The following is a 27,072-nucleotide window of genomic DNA, read 5'->3' as shown; positions in this document are numbered from 1 at the left end:
GCACAATGACCAGGAGGCCTCTTTGGATTCTGAAGCAGCATATTCCGGACTTAGGAATATTCTCAACCTACTGACTGAGCGACACGTTAGTGTGCCAGCTCTGAGCAGGTTCTGGAGCAGGTGCAACCAACGGGGCAAGTGGGCTCACAGCCACGTGGGCAACCCGAACTAGAAGGCCTGATGGTATTAAAGGTATTGGTGGGGAAACGAGCTGCTTGCTGTGCGCCGAGCTCCAGCAGCAGAATTACAAAGCAAGACCGTCTACAGTGGAGTTTTATACAAGGTTCCTGGGAGAAGCCGAGCCCCTGGCCTTGGGATATGAAGTGACAACACGGCCAGAGCTGCCTGGCTTGAGCGGTTCTGTCAGCCCTTCAAAGTCCTGAGCTGTGACACACCCAGAACTGTGCCGACGTAGGGCCTGAGGGACAAGCAGGTGGCCCAGGGCCCCACAGCTTCCACGAACGTCACACCGGAACCTCTCCCTAAGCTGCCCCTCCGTGTGTGTGAAGGTTCCCTGACGGTCAGTTTAGAGAGAAGGAGACAAACTCGGGTTGGTTCTGTCGTTTCGGTAGGTGGGTTCGAGCCCCGATTGCATAGCTGTTTCTCTGCAGCCAGGGTGGCCCCAGACGACAGCGATGAGGGGAAACGGTCCCAACAGGTGCTTTTGGGCAACACATCTGGTCGGGGGGGGAAGAAGTGGCCCCAAACGAGAATATAAACGGTAAGAGGCGTGGCTGGTTGGTCAGGAGCTTAGAAATAACATGACTGGAAAACCATCCCACACGTGGGTGACTGGAATATACACATTCTGAATATGGCTTTGCCTTTTCTGCCTGGACCTCAGCTGGTATTGGCGGAAAGCTTAGGGAGTGTGTTTCCACCCTGGTGGTAGCCTGCGTGTCTTGGGACCAAAGAAGCTACATGACATCAGAAGAGACGTGCAGTGGGCATGTAACCAGGGAGCGCGCTGTGTCTGTCTCACCTGGGACCCCCTAGAAGCTGCCAGCCTGCGGAGGAGCCAGGTTGGAGAGAATACTCTGTGAAGAGGGTGTGGCAGGAAGCTTCTAGGACTCCCTGATGATCCGGCCTCCTGCCATTCACGACCTTGCGTCATCTCCGCCCCTGAGTGTGCACTATTGACTGGCTCCTAAGAAAGAGAATAGGGCAGAAGTGATAGCTGTTTCTTCCACGACAAAGTTACAGAAGAATGTGATTTCTGTCTTGGGTGCTTCCTCACTGCCGGTTGGACTGATCGAAGCCAGTGGCCGTAACGTGAGGCCGCCCCGTGGGGAGGCCCAGTGATGAGGGGACGGACGCCTACCAACAACCAAGAGTGATCTTGGAAGGGGATGGTCTCACCATGAGCCCTAAAATGAGGCTGCAGCCTGTCAAGAGCTTTACGGCACTCACAAAAGACCTCGAGCCAGAGGTACCTAGCTGACCTGCACCTGCATTCCTGACCCACAGAAACAGAGACAGTATTTGTCATTTGAGCTACTAAGTTTTGGGATAATTTGTTACACAGCATTGGGTAACAGCATGGATGGATTGCCCTTTTAGAGACCAAGGGTGGAGTTAAGTTTACCATCACTCCCAAGGACCCACTTGGAGAATTTGGGTTTTTCATCCTTGCAACTCTGGGCCCTGTGGGTTTAGAAATTCTTGCTCTGAGAAGAGGAATACATCCACTAGCGACACAGGAACATACCCATTAAAGTTTTTTTTTTTTTTAAGATTTATTTATTTAGAGAGCAGGAGCAAGGGGGAGAGGGAGAGAGAGAGCATCTCAGGCAGACTTTGTGCTGAGTGTGGAGCCTGACGCAGGGCTTGATCTCACGACCCTGAGACCATGACCTGAGCAGAAATCAAGAGTCGGACAACCGACTCAGTCCCCCAGGTGCCCCAGGAACATACCCATTATATAGTTTACAGTTCCTTTGGGGTCACTTGGCAAGGAACAAGTAAGGAGGGAAACTACTGTTTGGCAGAGATACTGGACTCTAGTCATGAGGACATTGGACCAGGGAAGAATATGCCTGACTCTCAGACACACGTAGCTGGCCTGTTGTAGAAAGACCTGGTGGACACGGGCTCAGCCTCCCTCAGTGATTAGGACCTGGTTAAGCCATCCTGACTAGCAGAGGTGCGAGGTGACAGAGTAATCTAGAATGAGAAGAGAAGATGTCTCTTGGCCTAGAGACCAGCTGCAACGGCAGGGTCTATGTTTTGCACACTAACCTTCTTCCAGGAAGAAACCAGCCAGAGTCTGAAGCTCTTCCCAGCGCTGCTTGTCTGGAACCGGTATGTGTGAACGGTGAGAAGCTGGCCCACACTGATGCTGTGACCCTCTCTCCTGGACGGAGGCGCTCCAATCCCCAGCTACTGACAGTGTGGGCTCAAGCTAAGTCCCTTGCCCAGAATTGCCCTCAGCTGAAGAGAATGCCGCCCCCCCTCCCCCTCCCTCCCCTCCTTCCACAAACTGGTCTTTTTGGGGACCTAGTGAGGATGATGCCTACCACCTGTCAGGTGCTGCAGCAATGCTTCTGGAATAAAAAGTACCATGTACTTTCCCCATGGGTAAGAATGGGGCTGCCTCACGTGGGAGGCCTACCTGGCCACTCTGTGCTTCCTGATTACATCCCAAAGTACCTTTGGGACCAAGGTTAAAAAATTCAAGTACCTGAACGGCCCTGATTCGGCTACGGTGGTGCGGGTGGTGTGTGAGCGACAAGGTGGGTAAAGTTGACGAGTTACTCCATTTTTCCCTGTGAGCCTTTAAGCTGGATATAAAGTCTGGTAACTTAGCTATTTAAGAGGAAAATTTGTAACATCCTTTTCTATCCCAGATTATAGAAATCCGATACCCAGTCAACCCGGCCCCCCCATCGTGGGTAGCCCTAGAAGCTTCTGTGGGGAGCATACCTTTACTCTTGGTGTGATACTCTTTTCAGCTTCTCATACTGAACAGTTTGATGACAGCTCCCCCTTGGCACTGATTAACATTCTTTATGTTAATACTTATATTTTGTACAAGCCATTGAATCCCTTAGTCAAACAAATATTGAAAACTGCCTCAGTTGAAGTGTGTATACTTCCAGCTTGAAAACCACGGCCCTAAGTCAGTACCCCAGTTATCCTTCCACACAGAACAGCATGAACTTAACGGACATCGAACACTTTCCCTCTTGGCAAATCTAAATCCTTTCTGCTCCTCTACATGATCCCTGGACCTGAGACTGACTCATCTGGAAGCATAGGCCTGCTTAATGAAATTTCCCTGCTCTAATTCTCCACTGAACACTAATGCATTTGGGGGCTCCCTTTACATTAACGATGTTGACTTTTTTTTTGCTCAGAAACCTAGAAGATGAAACTTTACAATCCCACTAATTATTAGCTGGTGTGTCAAGAAATGGTGAGAAACAAGCCAGATAAGCACTGTCTAAAGGCCTTTAGATCTTAATCAGGGGCGCCTGGATGGCTCAGTCGTAAAGCGTCTGCCTTCAGCTCAGGTCATGATCCCAGGGTCCTGGGATCAAGCCCCCGCATCCGGCTCCCTGCTCCGTGGGAAGCCTGCTTCTCCCTCTCCCATTCTCCCTGCTTGTGTTCCGTCTCTGTCAAATAAATAAAATCTTAAAAAAAAAAACGACCTTAATCATATTTAGAAACGTCAGCAACGTAGACAGATGGAGGGGAAAGGGAAGATGGCTCAAGTCATCCAGAAAACAGGTCAGGATATTAGTGATGGAAGTCTGACCGACCTCAGGCCACCGCCTGCATCTCTGCCTCCTCCACCAGACTATGTTGAGCTAAGAAACGGACTTCTGTATTCCTAGCAACTGATACGTAACTGATGCTTGACCCCCTGCCTAATGTTACCAGAGTCTCATCTCTTGCTTAAACTCTCCAGTTCAGGTAAAATTTTCTTCTTCTATGGTATCTTATTCCTCTGTTGAGGGAAATGTGTTTTTAAAAATAATTTACATTGGAATATGGAGTACGTTAGCAAGTCTTAAGCAAACTTTAACCACTTGCTAGATTTCATACTGATGCCCACAGCTAGTAGGCTGTTAAGTCTGTTATTTGATTTCTACCAATTTCACTCTAAAAAATTGTCAAATTAGGTGTGGGGGAAAATTGGAAAACTGAGGGAAAGTATCTGTAAAAATTCAAAGGAACTCTGTATTTACCCTACGTAGAAGACTCTAGCAGGCATCTCAAGGAAAATGGCATAGACTTCATCAAAAGATTGAATGGAAAATCAACGTACACCTAAAATCAAGGAATTAAGGCATTCATAATTTTCTATTTCCCAGTCCAGAAAGATCTGAGGGCTTCTTTTATTTTTCAGGGTTTTATTTTTAAGTAATTTCTACACCCAATGTGGGGCTTGAACTCACAACTCTGAGATCAAGACTCACATGCTCTATCGACTGAGCCAGCCAGGCGCCCCAGATCTGAGGGCTTCCACTTAAGAATCCACGTGACACCAGGTCACAGAAGCTTCATTTCTGTGGTGGGGTGAACATGACCTGCCAACCCATCATACCCCAAGAAAGGCTGAAAATCAATAGCACTCTTGGCCTGAAATATGTTGCCACTGTCTTCTGGATTATTTCAGGAAAACCATATAGAGCACCATAACTTTGGGCACCAACAGCAGGCTCAGGCCTACACCTGAGGGTGTGAATGAAGACCAGCACACAGGAGGAGGAAAAGGGCTGAGCAAATGATTCCCTTCAGCAACGTGCAAATGCCAAGATGGCCAGTGTGACGTTAAGACATCACTGTCCAGTTCTTTTCTAGCTCATTTCATACAAAGATATCTTATGGCTGAAATTTATTAATCACCTAAAAATACAATCAAATTGAGATGTTTTCCACAAACAGGTCAACTGCGGCTAACTGTAGATTACAGGTAGAAAAGAGATTGGAAAGGGCACGTGGAAATACTGAAGATGCCAATGAGCTGTGAGATCAGCTGGGCACCTGCGGGCAGGTGCACCGGACACACTGAAGTCCTGATGGGCCTCTCAGGTTTTTTCCGCTAGGGCATATTCTGATTCTATCTTCTTCTACATCTTGCCTCCAGCCAAGAGTATGTTGGAACTTTACTTCTGTAATTTGTATTGTGAAAATAAGCAAATTAAATGCCTTTTCAAATTATCCTCATTCCCCAGCCTGCTTCCCCCAATTATTCTTCCATCATAAAGTACAATTTATTAACTAAGGACAAAAGCACCATCTTCTCTCTTACCAGAACAGTTCAAGGGGCAGAGAAATGTTCAAAGAGTTAGTTGACTAAAGCTACCGCCGCCAACTAACTGCAACATCTTTTGGGTTATCTAGTTGCATGCCAGAAAAGCCAGAGGTAAGAACTGTAGGACCAAACTGTGGAGAAGCATTGACATAAATACCTTACTTTCACTGGATACTTTTTTTTTAAGGGGTGGTGGTGGTGGGAGACCCACTGTATGATCCTACCTAGCAAAGGGCCTAAGGTGTTCATGGTTTCGAGTTAACACAACCCACTGAACAGCACATACATGGTTGCTTGCAAATGCAAAGTGCAAACTATGTAGTTGGTTGCTCTAAAGTCCTAACGTTTAGAAGGACTGAACTTAAGGATTAGAATATGAAAAACAGAGGCAACAGAAGTGACTTAGCAAGAAGGCAAATATGTGAAGTGGTGACTACAGCTCTTCTGGTACAGGTCTGTGATCCTAGCCTTATCCACCACACCAATGTAGAGCCTATTTTGAGAAAAAAACCTTAAAACTGAAAAGCTTGGCCATCTAGGTATGGCTTAACAGTACCTGAGTGCTCTAAATGTTTAAGAATCCTAGCATCCGTGGGTAAGGAAGGTACACAGGTCATCAGCGACTGAATTACTAGTTTTCCTAAAGCTGGGTCTGGAAGCCTTGGGTTCTGGATATGGGATTTTAGGCAATTAAAATCCCTCAGCACTTCACGTTACAAAATGAGTAAATAATAAAGCAAATCCCTTACAGGCCGCTTATGCAGGTGATAGTCTATGAATGTGCTAGGAAAAATACAAAATTTAAGTACTGAGATCTCTTTTGGGCCCTTCAATTTCTGCCCTGAAGAACGATGAAACTATTTTCTACTTTCAGCACTTGGCATTATCCAGAAAGACTTCTCTCCTCCTCCTTAACAGACTTGCTCTCAAAAAGAGTATGGCTACCCTGAGAACAGAGGCCCTATTATCCTCCATGACAACATTTACTTTGACTGAATAAACTTTATAGTTCTTAAAAGTCAGAATCGAGTCTTTGGATGATAATCTTTTCCTTAGAGCATAATGTACTCTTGATCACTATTTTTGGTACATGACAGACCTTCTTCCTTCAGATTTTAGGAATGGATTAGAAGTTCCAAGATTCATTATTTAGAGAATACTTTATTAGTTTCTGTAATCAAACCCATGTAGATAAGACCTTACATATTTAATACAGTGCGTTACCCCTGTACAAATGGAAAAAATTATGTTTAACATTTCTAGACCAATATGGCTGTTAATTTCTGTACAATGCCAACCCAACACGGTACAACTGGGATACTTTTTCCAAAGTTGACAGCACAGCTAAAGTTTCCAAAAATTCAAATTATTTATATATATATGTATATGTATGTATATATATATATATATTTATTTATATAAAAAGACCAATAGCAGTATGTTATGCATCAATAGCAGCAACAGCTTTTCCAGGTTCTGCAGTCATCTGAACAAAATTATAGAGACATCCAGCACACTCCATTAATAAAAAAGGGGGGGGGAAGGTAAAAAAACAAAACCCCAGAAAACAGCAAAGTTCTGTTACTGTTGTGGTACCTGGCACCATTTTTTTATTAGCTTCTCAATCATCATCTGGAAAGAAAACATTCTAGAATAACGTCATTAAAAACAGCTCTGATAAAGCACGGTCACTATTACGTATCATAAAGCAGGTACAAGATATTTTACATTCACAGAGGTATGATACAGTACTGTCCTACATCTATAATACTAGAGGATACAATTAAAAAGGCATTATTTGAGACTTGATTCTACTTTTCCAGCAGAGGGCCCAAAGGATGGTATGACACAGCTCTGGTAAAGAAATGCACCTTCTTTGATAGAATTTCCTCCATTAAGGGCATAGTTTTAGGTATTCACTGCTCTTGATGAACGTCAGTTAAAAACCGTTGAAAACAAACAAAACCCCATTGGATTCATACAAAGATGACGAGTGGAGGCAAGCCAGACTCAACCTCACTAGTATTTTACCCAATCTGTCATGTTTGAAGACATGACAACTCCGTGGAAGAAAGGAGATGCCAAGTAGCACTTCAAAGCTTCGGGCCACAACCAAAACACAGCATCATTTCAAACAGAAGTAGTAGCCAAACCCTGCCCATTTGGACATGTCCAAGGATGTGGACAGCATGTTTCATCACCTGCTCACTTATCCAGGAAAAAGGGGAGGTCAGTGACTGTACTTTGATTGTGTTCAACTCAATCACAATGTTACAAAAATAGCAAGCTGCCATAATAAAAAATAAGGCTCCTCTATCCAGCACCAGTTATCTTCAGTTCTTGACCACCAAGCCCACAAATGCTACAATCACATCCAAAGAACATAAGGGAGCAAAGAAACCACACCTGATGTATTAGCTGGAATCACCACTGTTCGGGCTCAGCTATTCCTCGGCGGGGTTATTTTCCTCGTATTTCTGGTGTTTCATCTAACCATAAGGATTTCAGCTCTAAATGATATGCACTCAAGGAATGTGTGCACATACTTGTATACGAATTCTGACTGAAGATGCACGGGATCAACAGAGTGCGCATTGTACAGTAGGTGCCGGCTGGCGAAGCCTCATTTTACTGGTGCAGCGGCTGTGTGTCAGTGTAAACTGCTCCTGTGTCCCCTGCGCACCTCCCAGCTCTGGACAAGATAACGTCACAGACCACTTTACCCCTTTGGCTGCTGGCATTATCCGACCTCATTCTCCCTCGTGCCCCTCTCCCCTCCCCCAACCCCCTGCAATAAACCACAGCCTTTTAAGATTTTGTTTCTTCCGTTTTGATCGCCTGAGGTTTGATTGGTCCAGTTCTAACAGGTTTGGTGACTATGGTGGGTGCGGGGGGTGGCTTTTCTTCTACTTTTTCCTGACAGACACCAGGAGGGTCGGTCAGTGTTTCAGGAGGTTTACTTGAATCACTGTCCACTTTCGGGGCTTTGCCTCCTATCTGTTTGCTCTGTTGTTGTTCAGAGAAGAACCGCTGCGTGGACTGAAGAACCTCTGCTCTCTGCTTTGCCTTAAAAAATGAGAAACAACGGCTGAGAACGTTGCAGCATTAGCAAAGCCTGTCCGTCCATCTCCGTTTACTCTTCACCAACCACAAATCCGTTTGCCCCACGTGTTTGGCCCAAACCAAAAGTACCTCAATGATCTTTCAGCTTTTAATGGACAGATTTCTTCCTATCTTGGCAAATATTCCATGTGATTTTTTTTAAACATCTGAAAACAACAGGACCACCTCCCACCCCATTTTCAAAGTTTGCCCTCTTATAAAATAGTAAGACAGAAATTGCTGTTGGTCTGTAACTTTTCCGGAACAAAACTTACTGATATCAAATTCTATTTAGGGAGACTGCTTGCAGATTTGAAGACATATATGTAACACTTAAAACTTCTAGTTATCAATATGTGGTCTACAATAAAACGAAAAGGAAGCACTTATATCGTGGCATTACCAACACCTAGGACCAAATGTCTTGTGGCTGAGTCCTCTTCCCACAGCTCTCTTCTGCAGGGGAAGAGCATCAGAAATTAGTAACTACAACTTCACTTGATCACTAAGTTCTGATAGCTCCTACCACATTCTGAGCTGGTAAAATAATTTCCTACTTTTATTGACTATGTGCCCCAAAGAATATACTTACGTCAATCTGTAAATTATACCACTGTAACGTACACAATTAAAACTTAAGTTTCTGTACCTCTCGCATATAACAAGGAGCCCTTCATGTTCTACAGGAAACCTATACTATATAAAGATCTAAAGCAATTTCAAGAAATTTTTACCCTCCCCAACCCCATTATAAGCTCTAATGTCATTTCCAACATGGGAAGGTATGCAAATCAAGTTCCAAGGAGACAGAATAACTGGAAACCATGGCCAAATAGTTTCCAAAGATTCCTACACATTTTTTAATAGTTATGAACAGATGGAAATCCTAGGCACACAGCCTTAATAAAAGTAGATCACACTTAAGAGTTTCACTGCAGAGTAGTCTTTAAATTTGATTACTCAGAATGAGAAATGAGGGATAGCAATGTAGAAAGAAACTAGCTAGTCAACCAAATTTTCTAGTAGGATGATCATAAACATTGTTTCCAGAGTAAAGCACTACTATGCATACTGCCTTGTTTAAAGGCAGCAAGCTTTTCTTTGTTCTAGCGTGAATGTGCGCGTATATACACATATACATAGTGACAAAATAGGCAAAATTACTAAGACCTCTAAAGGCAAGTTGAAGTAAATACAGAATCAATGGATTCAGCTGGCCGTACAGGCAGACAGGTAAGGCTTATGCTATAAAAACTGTCCCCACACAGACTCCTAAAGGCACTCTTCTGCATCAGCAAACCTCACGTTTATCAGTGCCTTTTATTATGAAGGATCCCAAAGTGCTTTTTTCAGTTCTTCATCTACAACTGCACAATCTGTTGTGGAATACAGCCAACTCAGTGGCAGGCAAAAAAAAAAAAAAAAAAAAAAAGTATGGAAACAGTTTGAGAAGAAAACTGTACTTGCAGGACTCACGAAGGAAGGAAAATCAAGATAGGTAAAATCTCTTCTTACCCACTCTGAATTTTCACATAACCATGATTTATATCTTAAGTCTAGGGAGGGGGGAGAGATAAAAAAGAAAACAAAGGAAAAAACAAGGAAGAAAATGGGGAAGGCTATAATAATCCAAATTACTTTTTTGCTCTTCCAAGAAATGTAGCAGCTAAACTCAGATCTCCCTCAAATATTCATTTTATAAGCAATTCATTTTGCCGGAGTTTAAAATGTTAACTTGTTTGCTAACTATAGTTGCAAAAAAAAGAAAACTAAAAAAACTAAAAAAAAAAAAAAATTAAAAAATTAAAAAAAAAGAAAAAAGTGGGGGGAATAGGGGAAACAAAAAAGAAATAATAATAATAAAAAAAGGAATGAATATAAGTAGTTAGCTTGGTTAAATCAGCTAAGACAATGAATGCCTGGGTTTGTGGTTATGGGTCCAGAGGCATCTTAAGACATGGTTCAGAGACAGATTCTTGCTCTGTTGGCTGTTAACACTGTACTAACCTTCATGTCTTGTTCAGCCTTCAACGCAGCCTGGGCCTGATTACCTCTGACTCCAGATAGTGATCCACAAGGACCCCTGGCTACATGTGGCAAACGAGCATGGCTCATGAGGCCTGTGGTCAGCGGAGGAGGCATCTGACTGGCCAGTGCCATTGGCGGCCTCTGAACAGGCGCTGGGAAGGTGTTAGTATGTGGGGCTCTTACCAATGGAGGGACCAGGTTAGGCTGAGAGAGAATCTGAGTGAAAAAAACAAAACATACAACATTGAACTGTTAAAAAAAAAATTTTGCCAACTAGACCAGGTTGGCTTATCTTAGAGTAAATCTGTGCCCATTCTGCCAAGTGAAAGGAAGTGTAGGGATCTGTGCCATTCTATTACAGGGACCAAGAACAAATAGGCCATGCTTAGAGAATCTAACAGAAAAATTAGGCAAAGCATGCTATGGCACTGTAGTTGGTTCTAACATTTCAGCTACAAATTCTGAAGGGGAGGTAGAAAAGCTATTAATTAGGATAATCTTTTTAAAAAGATATAATTGCAGAAAAGGCACACACTTATACCAAACATAATCTGAAGATAAATAAAAATAACATCAATTCAACAAACACGTGTTTTCTCAGGAACCAATTCTCATTTGTGAGAGTTATGATCAGTTTTAGTTAGTCTTTCCATTCGATCAGCGAAGGGAAGAGAAGCCAATATTTTTACACATATATTAGAACATCTTTTGGAAATTTTAACTCAACTACACATAGTTCTCTTAAAAAACAAAAAACAAAAAAACCAACAACGACGACGACGACGACACAACAAAAAAAACTTTAAACCTAGAAAACTTTAAGCACTGGGACCCTTCTCTGAAAAGTCCACTTCTTCAAAAAAGATAAAAGAAACAGGACTGAAATGACCAGAGCTGTGTGGGGATTCTTGATTATTTCTCTTGTCTGCTTTAGAACTATATGGTTACTACCTTAATCTCACTAAAAATTGCGGAGAATATATATGAATGTCATAAATGTACTGTTAAATAAGAAACTGTTTCTCATTAAAAACTATGTTTCTAAACTAGTTAGATGGCAAGATTATGAAATCAGATAATTAGCCAGATTAGCAATCATTTCCAAGTAAATAATACTCATTTCTCACTCATATCTGCCCACCTGGGGTGCAAACTGTGTAGGAAATGGTTGTGTCATTCTCACAGTGGCAGGGGCTGACTGGAACTGCTTCTGATAGACAATGCTGTTCATTTTGCTGGACTGGCTGTTCGGACTTGTGGAAGTAGCCCTTGGAAAAAAGCCATCACTGGTCAGTACAGTAGTGCCAAATAAATAATGCTGTTAGATTTTTAGAGACATTGCTCTTGGTAGATTCTTCATATGTGGTAGCTGATGAAAATTTACCAAGGTGAGTTACCAAACATTATGGTAGTGGAGAGACACTGGAGGGGCAGAGGTGAGAAAGAATACTAGCTAGATTTGCCCTGTATTTAAAAAAAAAAATTCTTAAAAATATGGTATAACATACACATTCTTAATTTAATAGCTTCACATTTTAGATAAAACTATCAGAATGTCTTGTGCTTACCACAGGCCTGGTGACATAGTAAGTATCTAACAAACAAATTATGTTTAGTTATTTGGAAATTCAAATGCCCATTTTACCGGAAGGGACTAGATGTTGGTGTGGTGCTTCTACCACTGATTGGAGGTGTGCCTGGTTTTATATCAATGCCACTTCCAAAGGCTTTCAGTTCCATTTCAGACATCTGAGAAAAAACAGAATAGACTTAGCATTTCTGGAATTCCATAAGCTAAAGAGGCAAAGAATCTTATTTATTTATTTATTTATTTGACAGAGAGAGACACAGCAAGAGAGGGAACACAAGCAGGGGGAGTGGGAGAGGGAGAAGCAGGCCTCCCGCTGAACAGAGAGCCCGATGCGGGGCTCGATCCCAGGACCCTGGGATCATGACCTGAGCCGAAGGCAGACGCTTAACAATTGAGCCACCCAGGCGCCCCAAGGCAAAGAATCTTAGTACAAAAATCCTGTAATTAAGTTTCAAATAACATGGAATTATCAAGGCCATATCTGTGGGTGAAAAGTCTTGAGAGATTGTGTAAACCCAATTCTTCCACAAAATTTGTGAATTCTTCGTTATCAGGTAAAAACCAGAGGAAGTCAAACACATTAGTAGATTTAAAAAGTAAAAAAAAAAAGTACACTGGGGCTTGCGGTGCCTGGCTGGCTCAGTTGGTGGAGTGTGCAACTCTTGATCTTGGGGTTTTAAGTTCAAGCCCCACACTGGGTGTAGAGATTACTTTAAAAATAAAAAAAAAAAAAATCTTAAAAAAAAAAAGCGTATCAGGGTTTCAGATTTACTAGAGGGTGGTAAAAACTGATGCTTTTTTTAAAAATAGATACACAGATGCATATATCTAAACATATAGCCTTAAATTCTCAAAGAAACTGTGCAAATTTCTCCTCACTTACTTTTCCTGTGGTTGCAATCATGCTATGCTGTGTTCCAGCAGGGATTAATCCTCTGAAAGGCTGGCTTACTTGTGCAGGACGACTCAGGCTCTGGGCCTGGGCTTGTGGAGTGGTATGCTGTAATGGGGGCTGAAGAGTCTGAGGCAGAGCAATTAAAGGCTGCCCTGTAGATCCAAAATTAGGTAATGAAAGCTGGGATGCTGGTAAAGGTACTGTAACCTAGAAAATAAGCAGAAAGAAATTACGGCAATTTATTTATACCTGTCATCTGTATATCCCTATAACTATCTATACAACTCTTCAAAACCTTTTGAGTAACAGTTTAAACAGAATACTTCGATTTATTAATATATTCCACATATTATCTTTTGCTTAGTAACTACCTCCATTCTTTTATTAAAGGCGCAACAATAAAACAGATTAGTAGTACAGACACTATATATCATTATGAAGATCTTTGAATGAATCCATGGTATGTGTCTAATAAACACATAATACAATGAAATCATGGGATACAATTTAAGAAATAGTGTTGTTGCAATTTCCCAAACAGACATTTCTATACTGTTTTCGGGTCTGACTAAAATGAGCTTTGACAAGAAGAAAAATAACCTTTCAGTTTTCATACAAACAGTATTTAATTTGAATGTCAATAAGGTAATAAATACATTTATGAATTTTCACCCCTAAAATAGCCACCAAAATTTTTTATAAGAAAATGACTAATGGTTTGCCTCTCTCCTTCAGTCCTCCACAAACTTTTAAACAGTAGATTGATGACATTGCTAGATCGTGCATGTCTGTCATTTACACTCTGTCATACTCTGCCACAGTGTTCTAAGTATTATATTAACCAGTGTGATGGTCTTTAGAGTCCTCCTTCCCCCCAGCATAGATGGGTAAAGCACTTCTCACGCTTACACGTAACTGTATATCCTGGACAATGGTTTTTGAACTTTTATATTCATGGAATCCTTTGTTAAAATAAATGATTACATGGAAACCAATTTAAAACAAAGAGCCAAAAAGCAGAAATGACTGGAGTGGGGCTGAGGAGAGAGGTGTTGTGGGACTGAGCAGGTTCCACCACCAGTGGACCCCATGGAATTCCTAGGACACCTCAGAGAAAAGTCTGAAAACCACTGTCCCATCTCCCCATCTTGGTTCTATTTAAACTGCCAAGCAACAACAAACGCAGTAAATGTAATAATAATAATGATAATAATAATAATAATAATGAAGAAAATTGAGGAAATTTACCATGCCATAGTTTACCTGCTGGAGAGCACTTGGTGACTGGGCAGTGTTATAAAAATTTGTCTGACCAGGCTGTTGTACTTGTCCAGAATAAAGATTTGAAGCCTGGGTAAGATTTGCTCTAGCCTAGAAAAAATTGTGTAAGAAAACAGCATTAAGATGGAAAAATTTCCAATTCAGACATCAAGGGTGTGGCTTCAAAACAATCTCTAAGAATTTTAGTATTAGATAAAAAGACCTTCATTTTTTCACTACGTCTTTTAACATTTTTTCTTTAAAAACTGTTTTCTTAAATAATCTGCTGCACAGGAAGACGATGATAGTGAATGATTCTAGCCTCTGTGCTCCTGTCTTACCTGGAGGAGATGTGTATCAATTAGTTGGGAACCTCCTAGTCCTGATGCCTGACCCAGCTGATGTTCATACAATATAGGAATAGGCTGCGTATTTGAAGTTTGTTGAAAGGCAAGACCTGACTGTGCCTTTGCAAGTTCCTGGTGTTGGACAGCTGGAAAGTTGTGGATGGCGGTACCAGAAAGAACCACAGATGGCTGGGACAGACTGCTTTGCATAAAGGCTGGCTGAGATCTACACAGGCATTAAAGAGAAAAGACTTGTGTTAGTAGTCAATTCTATTTTGGAATCTGGAAATCCCAGGAATGAGTATCCCAAATGACCAAGTACTCTAATAAGCACAATTAAGAAAAGAGAAAGAATGCAGACTGTGTCTAAGGTACTTGTTTCATGATTTAGAGCTCCATACACAACAGAGTTCTAGGGAAAGGCTTGCTCTTCCTGAGGAACTAACAAGATTTTCTCCTCTTGAACAACAAGAATAATTCTCTTTTTCATGTATTCACTAGCAAGCTCAGAACCAAATCTGTTTTTCGCTTTATTTATTTATTTATTTATTTTTTAAAGATTTTATTTATTTATTTGAGAGAGAGAATGAGAGAGAGCACATGAGAGGGGGGGAGGGTCAGAGGGAGAAGCAGACTCCCTGCCGAGCAGGGAGCCCGATGCGGGACTCGATCCAGGGACTCCAGGATTATGACCTGAGCCGAAGGCAGTCGCTTAACCAACTGAGCCACCCAGGCGCCCCTGTTTTTCTCTTTGGTATTAACATTTTATTCATATTTACAGCACCAATAGCTGACTTTTATTATTTGTATTTCATTACTCCATTTATACATACACGTGTGTGTGTGTTTAAAAAAAGATTTTGAGAGAGAAAGAGCTCAAGTGAGTGGGGAGAAGGGGAAAGGGAGAGGGAAAGAATTGCAAGCAGACTCTGCTGAGGGCGGAGTCTAATGCAGGGCTCGATCTCACCACCCTGAAATCATGACCTGAGCCGAAACCAAGGGTCAGACTCTTAACCAACTGAGCCACCCAGGCACCCATATATTTCTTATAAGAAATCTCAAGACCTCTACAGAATGAAGCAGAGTAGTAGTTCACCATCAGGGTTACCCACAAAGTTTCTGTTTGTTTTTACTGAGGTATAATGGAGATTTAACACTGTATTAGTTTCAGGTTCAATATTTGTATGTATTATGAAATGATCATCAAGTAAGTCTAGTTAACATCTGTCACCATACATAGTTACAAAGAAACTTTTTTTTTTTTTTGTGAGGAGAACTTTTCTCAAGATCTACTTTCTCAGCAAATTTCCGTTTTTGTTTTTTTTGAGAGAGGGAGAGAGAGAATCCCAAGCAGGCTCCACGCCCAGCATGGAGCCCGAACGCAGGGCTTGATCTCACCACCCTGTGTTCATGACCAGAGCTGAGATTAAGAGTCAGATGCTTAACTGACTAAACCACCCAGGTACCCCTCAGCAACTTTCAAATCACAACACAGTATTATGGTCAAAGGGTATAAACTGCTAGTTATAAAATAAGTCATGGGGATGTAATGTACAGCATGGTGACTATAGTTAATACTGTGGCATATTTAAATGGTTTTTTAAAAAACTACAATGCTGGAATCTAACTTCAGACTACCCTCTTATTTCTGGAATGGGGGCCTTCAAGCTATACTTTTAAAAATGCTAAGATAAAGAGTAAGTAACTATATCAAAGTACTGGATTAAAGATAATATTATCAATAAATAACATCATTATGCTTTGTTAAAATTGACTTTTGTGGCAGAAACAAAAGCCATTAAGCAGGAGTGCTAGAATAGGGTCACAAGCAGTCTTTATGCCTATGTGTCAAATATAAATTGGGAAAACATAAGCATACTGTTATAAACTACCCAGTCCTGGGGTGCCTGGGTGGCGCAGTCGATTAAGCGTCCAACTCTTGGATTCAGCTCAGGTTGTGATCTTGGTGTTCTGAGATACAGAGGCCTGCATCAATCAGGCTCTGCGCTCAGTGTGGACTCTTTCTCCTCTGCCCCTCCCCCGGCATGCTCTCTCTAAAATAATCTAAAAAAGAAAAGAAAAGACAAACCCCACAACTACCCCGTCCTGGCAGAAGTTAATTCAGGGATTCTTTTTTTTTTTTTTTTTAAAGATTTTATTTATTTATTTCAGAGAGAGAGAATGAGAGAGAGCACATGAGAGGGGGGAGGGGCAGAGGGAGAAGCAGACTCCCCGCCGAGCAGGGAGCCCGATGCGGGACTCGATCCCGGGACTCCAGGATCATGACCTGAGCCGAAGGCAGTCGCTCAACCAACTGAGCCACCCAGGCGCCCTAATTCAGGGATTCTGTATTAATAAACACTATGCTGATGAGGTTGAGAGCAAGAACAGCAGAATGACATGGCAGGGATACAAACAATTGCTTTCAAAGTCTAAACCTGTGCCTTCCAATACACTTGTCATTAGTCACAACTATATATACACCTTACATTATTTTCTATGGAACAGGCCCGGTCTTAAGAAGTAGATCTTCCAAGGCAATCATTAAAATGGGGATTACAAATACAAAATGTCAGTGCACTGCTACCCCACCTCCCATGGCTATGGAAGACATTACTAATTAATCACCGAGCTCTTTTTTTTTTTGCACAGCTGGAAAGTAGCCCCAAACTTTCCAACAATGTTGCAAGTAGCTAATACCAATTAAAAGATTTCCTTAATCACAAAGCTAACTTATAGTGACTCTTTCAAAAACCACAGTTTCTTCTCTACTTGTCATCACTATCCCCACTGCCTTTGTTCCCTGCCTGGCGCTCTCCACCCCCGCTCCTGCCTCCTATATGCTATTCTCTGCCAAGGCCCCACGCACACCCCAAGTCAGGCGCAGATTTACAGCTGCTGTGGCAAGGTGGCATGCGGCCTTTTAGGTCCCTTAACAACTATTTCCTCTGATTTCCAATTGTTCTGGGATTGTTGTTATCCTTGTCTTCAAGAATATTTAAGGTCTCACTTTGTTCAATAAAGTCTTGACTGAAACCACCAGAAGCTAAGTTTCAGGACCTACAATCAACATGCTTAATCATTTAAAGGCATTTTGTAAAAGGGTCATCCTAGCTTCTGGGGGAAAAGAAGGAGCAGTAGGGATATGGCAAGATGGCTCAGCAGTTACAAAAGCACGTACCTATATGGCTGAAGTGAAGAAGTGAATAACTCTTGAGCCTGGGATGCAGCAGGCCCAGCACCCAGACTCAGCTGGGCTTGGTGCTGTCCTTGTAGCGGTGCATAAATGGGGATTGGGATCTGCTGAACCGAAGTTGGCTGCAATGCCATAAAAAACACATGAACACCACATACACAAATCACGATATTTGGGAAAATAAAAATCTGAGATATGAAAAGAATAAAAGATACATATCTATATATAGATATAGATATATATCAGCTCCCTTTTAAAACAAAACCAAATGGAAGCATCTAAATTTTCCTTTCAATACATTATTTACTCTACATTGTCAGCCATTAAGCTTTGGAAAATTTGGGAAAGTTTGAAAAGTTTGCCAGTACACATCAAGGTAATCATGGACTGTCCCATGTTGTCGATAGAAGATTTTAACTTCTAAGAGCCTTTATTTGTAGCCTAAGATATCTATTACACCATTAGCATGCCAAGAAACAAATACATGATGGAAGAAGTCTGTGGTATTTACCTGAGAGAGACCTGGTTGGAAGCCTTGTTGTTGAGCCAAGGATGGTGGAGCCAAGCGTGCATGTTGGGTATTGAATAAATGACTTGTGTCCATATAGAAAGCAGGGATTTGAGCTATATAGACCAGACCATCAGGAAAAACAAGCAGTTTTAAGTGTCTAAGCTTCAGAATTTTCCAAATAGTAACTAAAAACCAAGTTTTGTAGCAGATTTCAAATTAAGTGAGCCCACTGAAAACTAATACAGCCAAGGAAAAACTAGAAATATGAAGACAGAAAACTTCTAGCAGACAGTATATACAAATTAAAACAAAATTCTAGTACAGTTGACCCCTGAACATGGGTTTGAACTGCGTATTTTTTTTTCAAATAATTCAGTGCAGTATTGTAAACGTAATTTTCTCCTTATGATTTTCTTAGCAACATTTTCTTTTCTCTAGCTTACTTTATTGTAAGAATGCAGGGTATAATACAGATAAACTACAAAATATGTGTTAATGAACTGTTTATGTTATCACTAAGGCTTCTGGTCAAAGGTAAGATATTTGTAGTTAAATCTGGAGGAGTGAAAAGTTGTATGTGGATTTCTGACTGTGTAGGGTGTCGGCACCCCTAACCCTTGCATTGTTCAAGGGTCAATTGTACTTGTGAGGGTATGGAAAAACAGACACTCATACACTGCCAGTGGGGTATTAACTAGTGAAATTGGACATGATCTACTCAAAGTGAAAATGAACCTACCAGTTTACCAGCAAATCTATTCTAATTTTATATCTAGTTACTAGAATTTAACAAAATATTTCAAAGGAACTGGTATTTAATAACTGAAAGAAATCTGGTTTATATTCTTAACAGATTTCTGTGTATTATATAAATTATTTTGTGATCTGCTCTTTTTATATAATAGTATGTTTTGGAGAACTTCCCATATTATTTTTGTCACCATTATAAAAAATACTGCAATGAATGAACACTCTCATATATATGTCTCTCATTAATAGCTAAGTTTACCTATATAAGATTCCTATGAAAATTGTTACTACAGTTAAGTATGTACATGTAAAATATTCCAATCCTTTTCTAAAAGAATTATGTCAATTTATATACTAACCAGTAATGCACTTTAAGAAATTATTAATAATACCTTTGACCCTTATAGAAACTGGGTATTATCAATCTTTCTAATATTTCCCACACAGAAAGGCAAGAAATAGCCTCATTGTTCTTTTATTTTGAATTTAAATCATTAGTGAATTAGAATATTTTTCAAATATTTACTATTTAACTAAGATTAATATTGTGATATTTAGTAGGGTAAGTTACCCCAATATCCAACATATAATTTTTTTCTTCTTTGCCAATCTTAGGTTTATTCTTCCCTATGAATTTTATTATTGATTTGTCAAGTTTCGGGTAATAAAGTTTTATAACTTGACTGGAATAACATGAAATGTGTAAGTTATTCTGCAAATTATTAGACACGAATCTAATACATATATAACATACGTGTAACAAAGAACTGCCAAGAGCCCCCCAGAATACTTATCAAAGAGACAGAACATTAAATTCTATGATGAAACAAATCTGCAAAGCAGATCAAATACTTAAACTTGAGCGAACAAAAGTACGCCTGTAAACAATTCTTCTGACTCCCTTATGTGCCCGTCCCCCACTCCCCCAAAGCTCTTACCTGCTGCCGACTGGGACACATAGACCTGTGGGCTCTGCTGCTGCTGCTGGGCAATAAGGGAAGGCACGCAGCTTAACTGTGAGAAATGACCCGCCGACGGCAGGCTGCTCGTCTGTAACTGCTGGGGTTTCACTTTACAAATGTTAGGAGGATCTGATGTGCTTGTAGATTTTGTACTCAAAGAAGAGGTAGTGTATGTACCAGCTCCTATACGTGGGAGAGGGGAAAAGGCAGCATTTCGTAAAGTGCTGCAGTGGTTCACTGTAAAAACAACTCAAGTGCCAGCTGGACACTGGAAAGTTCATGTTTATGCCCTGCACATGCTTAAGTAACAATCACCAAATAAACAAGACTATAAAATCTGGAGAAATATAGTACAATAGATAAATGCAAAGAGAAGAAAGTTAAAAGATAAAACAAAATAAGGTGGCCAAGAGCCTATAAGATTGTTAGTTTAGCCTCAAGCGAATAGTTTTTTAATCATCACAAAGAAAAGGATGGTCAAGAGCTTCATTCATTTATGAACAGGCATAAATATAACAACACAGAAGGACAAAATGCTGCACCTTAGGAATAACTAAGAATGTAGGGGTGCCTGGCTGGCTCCGTTGGAACAGCACCCACTCTTGATCTCAGGGTCAAAAGTTCAAGACCCACATTGGATGTAGATTAATAAATAAACTTAAAAAGAAAATGTAAATGCACCTGGAGAGATCACAACTGCTCCTAAAAAGTCATGTGAACAAAAGGTCAGATTTTTCTTCTTTCCAGCAAAATACCTTACAGGCAAATACCTTACAGGTAATCTTAAGACCTTCATTCATTTATGAATAAATAAATAAATGAATACATATTTATTTAAAGATTTTATTTATTTATTTGACACAGAGAGACAGCAAGAGAGAGAACACAAGCAGCGGGAGTAGGAGAGAAAGAAGCAGACTTCCCACAGAGCAGAGAGTGATGCGGGGCTCGATCCCAGGACTCTGGGATCATGACCTGAGCCGAAGGCAGATGCTCAACAGCTGAGCCACCCAGGCGCCCCTCATTTATGAATAAATATTTAAACATTTACTAAGGTCAGGCATAAACATAAGAACACCTAAGTGCTACACCTTAATAATCATTAAGGTGAAAGGGGCCTTTACAGATCACAATTGCTCCTTAACAGCCATATAAACTTAAGGTTATACTTAGTCCTGACTCTCCTTGTATATATACCAGCAAAAAAACAGGTATATAATAATACCTTAAAAAGAAAATAAACTAAGTAAGTAGAATTATAAAACTTAAGATCTTGAAGGGTCAATTAGTTCTGCTGATCAGTGAGTGTTGATGACTGTAATACTGGAGTGAATGACAATATTGGTATCTGATTAAAAAGTGAGTGCAGTCATCATTATTTTCAGACTTCAAATGACGTTTGATCTAAGAGAGGACCCAAGATCAAGGTACCTTTGTTCTTCCACTTGAGTCTCTACCAGTAGGATGACTGGGCAAGAAATATAAAAATTTATCCTAATTGAGGAGAGTGTGGGGAAACCAGACCTGGAAGAAAGGAGTACACTTGACCCTGGAACAATGCAGGTTTAAACTGTGTGTGGGTCCACTTATACGCAGACTTTTTTTCAATTAAATACAGTACAGTACTGTAAATGTATCTTCTAATTTTAATAACATTCTCCTTTCTCTAGCTTACTTTATTGTAAGAATACAGTTGTATGTTAATTGGCTATTTATGTTATCAGTAAGGCTTCCAGTCAATAGTAGGCTCTTAGTAGTTAATTTGGGGGGGGTGATATTTGGGTTTCTGACTGCATGTGTTGGTCGGCAAGTGTCAGGGCCTCTATCCCCTGCGTTAAGGGTCAACTGTGACAGGAAGGGAACCCTCCCAGTCCCTTTATTTCCTAATCTCTCCACCATACTGTATTCCTGGTTGCTTTATAGCCCCAACCCCTACCCACCCAAATGACTGGGGTTCCAGCTAGTAAGCATAATGAAGATGTCTTACAAATGGATGGTAGGGAATGCATTAAATGGTCTTAAAGACTTTAGGGAAGAGAAATAGAACATGCTCTTTGATTTGAATCTGTTTGTCTTAATACATACTTTTGATTCCATATAACATCAAAATAACTGTAGTACATCCCAAAGACCAAGTCTTTCAGTACAGAATGCCAGAATAGTGAATAAAAACAAAACGAAACAAAACAAAAAAACCCCCCCAAAAAACCAGGAGAGCATCACTAAATGAGAACCAGTCAAAGAACGTAAATTCCGTGCTGGATATATCTTGTATCTTTTGGAAAGCAGCTTTTGCTGCTTTGGAAACATTAGATAATACCAGGAAAGCCTGAAAGGAAATTTCTGTTTTCAACAGAAGAAACATGGTTATACATATGGTAAAAGGGTGTACTTTCCTGGAGTCAAGCATTTCAGAAATTATTCAACTGTAAAGCCCCCAAATGAAATACAGTTTAATGAAAGGATCACGTGCTAGTGAAAAATTTAAGGAAGAAAAGCACTTTCTAACTTGGGATGTTGATGGACTCTCCTTATAAAACAAGCAAAACAACCCCCTCTCCCCACTGGGCCAAAAAACCCAATATATATCACCTACTCAAATAATAAACTGGAAATTCTCTACCCCTAACTCTTCACCAGAAAATATACGTCATCCCAAAAGATTCAGGCCAACAGCTCCTTCAAATTAGATACAGACCACAAAAATTTACCACCTGTGTGATTCTGTATTATTTCTGAGTTGGACTAATTAGCTGTATATGAGTTAAAAAATAAAAATCAAAAGATGAATTTTATAGAAAAATGTAGGGGAACAAGATAAACACCTTTTCACCAATTACTTATTAATGCCTATAATGGGGGCAGGGGAGCATGACACGGAGGGCATGGGGGCGGGCAGAAGGTCCAGCAAGCAAAGTGTTTTAGTAAACCATCAATGACTGTCAAACTAAAATTGGAAGAGGGGCTAAGAGAGGGGAGGGTGTAAGAATGGCAAGAAGAGTTTACAAAATAGCTGATAATTAGATCTTGTACAGTCTTACAGATTTTATAAATAATAAATTTGGGGGGATAGTAAACAGGAAAAGATCATAAGAAATTTTAAATAATTAAGACATTTAAAGGAAAGGTACAAAAACCTTCTACCTGATAGTGATGTTGTGGGAGTGACTGAAGCAACAGGAATCTGAGGCATGGATGCACTTGAGAATGAACTGTAATTGGCAGTGCTTGGTCCACCAGCACTACTGCTGACTCCACTTGCAATTGGAGGTGCTGTGGAAGTTACTGGAGATCCCTTCTCCCTTACAGTTGGAGAATTCTCCCAGGCCTTGCGTGCAGACTCCATCTACAATACAATGGACATTTTTTAAAAGCAAAAAACCCAAAAAACAAAAAACACTATGCTAACACAGAATATATATACGTAAACATACGTGTGTGTATATTTTTAAATCCCAAATATAATCTTTCAAAAAACTGCAAAAATGAAAGATTTAAGACCCCTAAGGCTTTCAAACCTTTCACTTTCCCCTTTATCTTTCTTTACTCTAATTGGGAGACAGTGGGCTGTAATTATGTCTCTAAAGAGAGCTTGTTGACAGCTTTGGCAAAGAAGTCAGCAAAATATGAAGTCACGCTTCTGTACCATGTAAATGAGTCCCTATCCCACTGGTGAATAAGGAAACAGAAATACCATGACCCTTTAGGACTGACCTAAGGCTCTGATTCCAGTCAGAAAGGCACTAAAGGCCCTCCATAAATACCCATTCCTTCCATTCTTTCTCTGTAAGGCAGCGGGTTCTCAATGGCAGATGACAGGTACCTTTTGTTTGACTGTTTTATGTTCAGTGTCTTAAAAGGCAAAGTAACCAACCAGATAGGTTTTAGGCTTGGGTGCAGTAAAAATATGTCTTGTTTTACAACTAGACCTCATCAAGCATTTCAGATACTGACTGCTGCCATTTGTATTTGTGACTATAGGTTTTAGCTGTAGTCTTCTAGTTTCTTAAAATGTAGAAACAGATTGGGGTGCCTGGGTAACTCAGTCAGTTAAGCATCCAACTCTAGTTTTTGGCTCAAGTCATGATCTCAGGGCTGGGGGACTGAGCCCTCAGTCGGGCTCTGCGTTGGAAATTCTCCCTCTCCCTCTGCTCCTCACCCTGCCTGTGTGCCCCTCTTTCTAAAATTAATAGAATCTTTTTCAAAAATGTAGAAACACATCTTATTTGATCTGTCTAGACCAGTGCTATTCAACATATAAATGCAAGTCATATGTATAATTTTAAATTTTCTAATAACCACATTTAAAAAAATAAAGAATACTAATTTTGATGACATATTTTATTCAACCCAGTGTATCTACAATATAATTAAAACCTATAATCAACACAAAAATTGACATGTTTTAACTTTTTATTTTATTTTATTTTTTTAAAAGATTTTATTTATTTATTTGACAGAGAGAGAGAGCACAGGTAGGCAGAACAGCAGGCAGAGGGAGAGGGAGAAGCAGACTCCCCGCCGAGCAAGGAGCCCGATATGGGGCTCGATCCCAGGACCCTGGGATCATGACCTGAGCTGAAGGCAGACACTTAACGACTGAGCCACCCAGGCGCCCCGTTTAACTTTTTAAATATTAACATTTCAGATCCAGTGTATTTTATTTTACACTTACAGCACATACTACAAGTTGGATTAGCTGCATTCAAGTGCTTAATAACGACACGTGGCTAGTGGATCCTAAACTGAGGGCACAGATGTAGGTCCTCAACAGGAAGGAAACAGATACATAGATTGTGAAGTTTTTACTACTAGTCAAATACTGGGCTGAGGAAAAAACAAACAAACAAAAAACTCCACAAGGTAATCTATAAAATTCAGCTACCAAAAAATCAAGTAACAATTATTAATACCATAGTTAGGAAGCTGTCGGCCCTTGAAGTACCAACTTTAAAATTTTTAACCTTATTTTAATTGTAAGAATGATAAATCGTTACATATCTTCCCTGTTTTCTTGTTAAAACACATGTTACTTATAATTTAACTTTTTCTTAGATGACTAATATCATCACTGTAATACCAAAACATGGGACACTTTGCTTGAGTCTTCTCACAATCACCTTGATAGTTTCAAATGTGTTTTATTTTAAAACAAAAGTCTTGAGAAGTAAAAATAAATAAATAATTAAAAAAATTAGGAAGTTAGACAAAATGTAATTTGTACTGAGATTTTATGGTTTAGAGCAGTTTTATAGAGCACATAATGCCTTTTATACTAGTTTTGTCTTGCTGGAACACATAAATTATAGCTAATCAAACTTGTATAATATACGGGCCACACACATATGGCTTCATTTCATTTCTTCAGCAACAAGGAGATTTAGATTTTATTTTTGGAAATTCAAGGAAACAAGTACAATTATTTAATTATACTAATTTTCCCCTTGACAAATATGCTGTCAATAAAATCCATGTAATAAAACTCTTCTATACTTTATACATTACCCAAATAGAAATGTCAGAAGTAGTAGAAGTAAAGAAACCAAAGAAAGTGTAAAGCTAATGAAATTTAATTTACATTATTTCTTCTTGGAATATTAAAAACTTTAAGTGAAAGGCAAGGCTGAATGAGTTCTCTGAAGAATTAACAACTGGCCTAAAGAATAATTTATGATCTTATATTTTTTATGTGAAACTAGACTAGCCTTGACTAGCATGTAGTCAAACCACACAAAAGACACAGAAACAGACTGAGATAGTCATTCCAGTGGGAAAACTATAAAGGCTGAGCAGGAACTGGCAGTAAAGAGTAAGAACTGGGCAACGATGGGGGCTGACATAAAGCAGAAGTGGTTGTCTCATAAAATTTTACTCTTAAACTTCTAGAAATGAACACTGGCCAACATGGTTCCCCCTCTCATGAAGACCATCAAAGATTCCCTGTCAACCAATACAGCAGCATTAGGAAGTCCTGCTATAGAGGTTAAATACTTGCCCAGATTATAAAACTGAACACCAAAAATGGGATAAATATATGCACTTTAAAAACATCTTCACTTAATTTCATGTCCCTTTTTTAACCACTGACCAATCTGGAGATGAACAACTGACTTAAAATTCTCTCAAATAACTGTACAAAAAGCATTAGTAACATAGCTCAGTATTATAAACACAATAGGAGATAAAAAAAATAAAGGCTTATTTTTTGATATTAAAAAAAGTCTATAATCTCTTTTGCCCTCTTACTAAAAAATTATCCAACAAAAATCAAATCAAAATCACTTGTATTAATCAATTACCTCTTCATAAAATATTCTAATTGTTACAGTGCATTCATTCACTTCACACAGTTTATAGGAAAGACAGAAAATTAGCAGTCTTACCATTACGGGAACGTAGGATATAAAAAAACAAAACAAAACCAAAAAAACATGCAACACACCAAGCCAGTTGGTTTTATACACAACTAATATACTCAAAAATCAAGGTCTCTAAGAGGAATTCAGTATAAACATGAAATATAAATGCTTTCCTGTGTTTTAAAGACAAAATTCACAAGCATAATAGGCCTCCCTTTAAAGTGGTATTAGAAGTTAATAAAATTTTAAGGTATAATTTGACATAACTCTATTTCCTCAGCTTAGTATTGTTGCTTACCATACAAAATGAATAAAAATAGCAAAAGAGTATTTTTAACTTATGTACCCTAGCATGCATCATCAAGGATCTTTAGAGAAGGATGTTGTACATACCTTGAAGGTGAGGCTGAAAGTAGTGGGAGGAGCTGAAGTTAGGCTGGAGCTCTGTTGTATAGTCTCCCTCTTAGGGAGGGGGAGGGTGTTGGGCAAGGGCACCTGAAAAGGTAGGCAACACATATCATAATCTAAGTCTGCTACAAAAGTCCCATTACAGATAATGCTAATGTACTCTTCTTAGGGTATTTATTTTTCATCAGAGCCAAAAGAAATATTTGATTATTTAGAGATACATTGTGTCTGCATTAATTGATAATTCTGGACATCTTAGAGAAATACTATCTGCTTTTTTAATGCACATAATTATAGAAAAAGAATCTGTCCCAAATATAAGGTATATACTTGAAGGCAGTGCCTCATGTATTTTAATGTGTACAACAGTCACCTGGGGATGTTATTAAAGTGCAGATTCTAG

The 27,072-nt window shown here is 39.8% G+C and overlaps 1 protein-coding gene across 13 annotated transcripts in view; it reads right to left on the bottom strand.

Moving 5' to 3' along the window:
* Positions 1-6,401: 6,401 nt before the first annotated feature.
* Positions 6,402-27,072, bottom strand: part of PRRC2C (proline rich coiled-coil 2C) — a 90,965-nt gene continuing 70,294 nt past the window's right edge. For 5 of the 13 annotated variants that reach the window (XM_081824598.1, XM_081824600.1, XM_081824603.1 and 2 more), the window contains exons 24-35: positions 26,655-26,756; positions 23,047-23,248; positions 19,879-20,085; positions 18,191-18,303; positions 17,665-17,801; positions 14,478-14,709; positions 14,125-14,247; positions 12,865-13,083; positions 12,036-12,139; positions 11,532-11,658; positions 10,370-10,606; positions 6,402-8,326 (exon numbers count right to left, since the gene is read on the bottom strand). In XM_081824598.1, the coding sequence (XP_081680724.1) occupies positions 8,069-8,326; positions 10,370-10,606; positions 11,532-11,658; positions 12,036-12,139; positions 12,865-13,083; positions 14,125-14,247; positions 14,478-14,709; positions 17,665-17,801; positions 18,191-18,303; positions 19,879-20,085; positions 23,047-23,248; positions 26,655-26,756 (2,061 nt within the window). In that variant the 3' untranslated portion in view covers positions 6,402-8,068. Of the gene's footprint in view, positions 8,327-8,765; positions 8,819-10,369; positions 10,607-11,531; positions 11,659-12,035; positions 12,140-12,864; positions 13,084-14,124; positions 14,248-14,477; positions 14,710-17,664; positions 17,802-18,190; positions 18,304-19,878; positions 20,086-23,046; positions 23,249-26,654; positions 26,757-27,072 lie in introns of all 13 variants that reach the window. The other 8 variants (XM_081824602.1, XM_081824604.1, XM_081824607.1 and 5 more) reach the window with 6 other exon arrangements.

Source organism: Leptonychotes weddellii, chromosome 6 (genome assembly GCF_054177405.1).
Source record: "Leptonychotes weddellii isolate Sample4059 chromosome 6, ASM5417740v2, whole genome shotgun sequence".
In the NCBI taxonomy this organism is placed as follows: Eukaryota; Metazoa; Chordata; class Mammalia; order Carnivora; family Phocidae; genus Leptonychotes; species Leptonychotes weddellii.
Note: the sequence above shows the minus strand (reverse complement) of the source record. Positions and strands in the feature narration are given on the sequence as shown.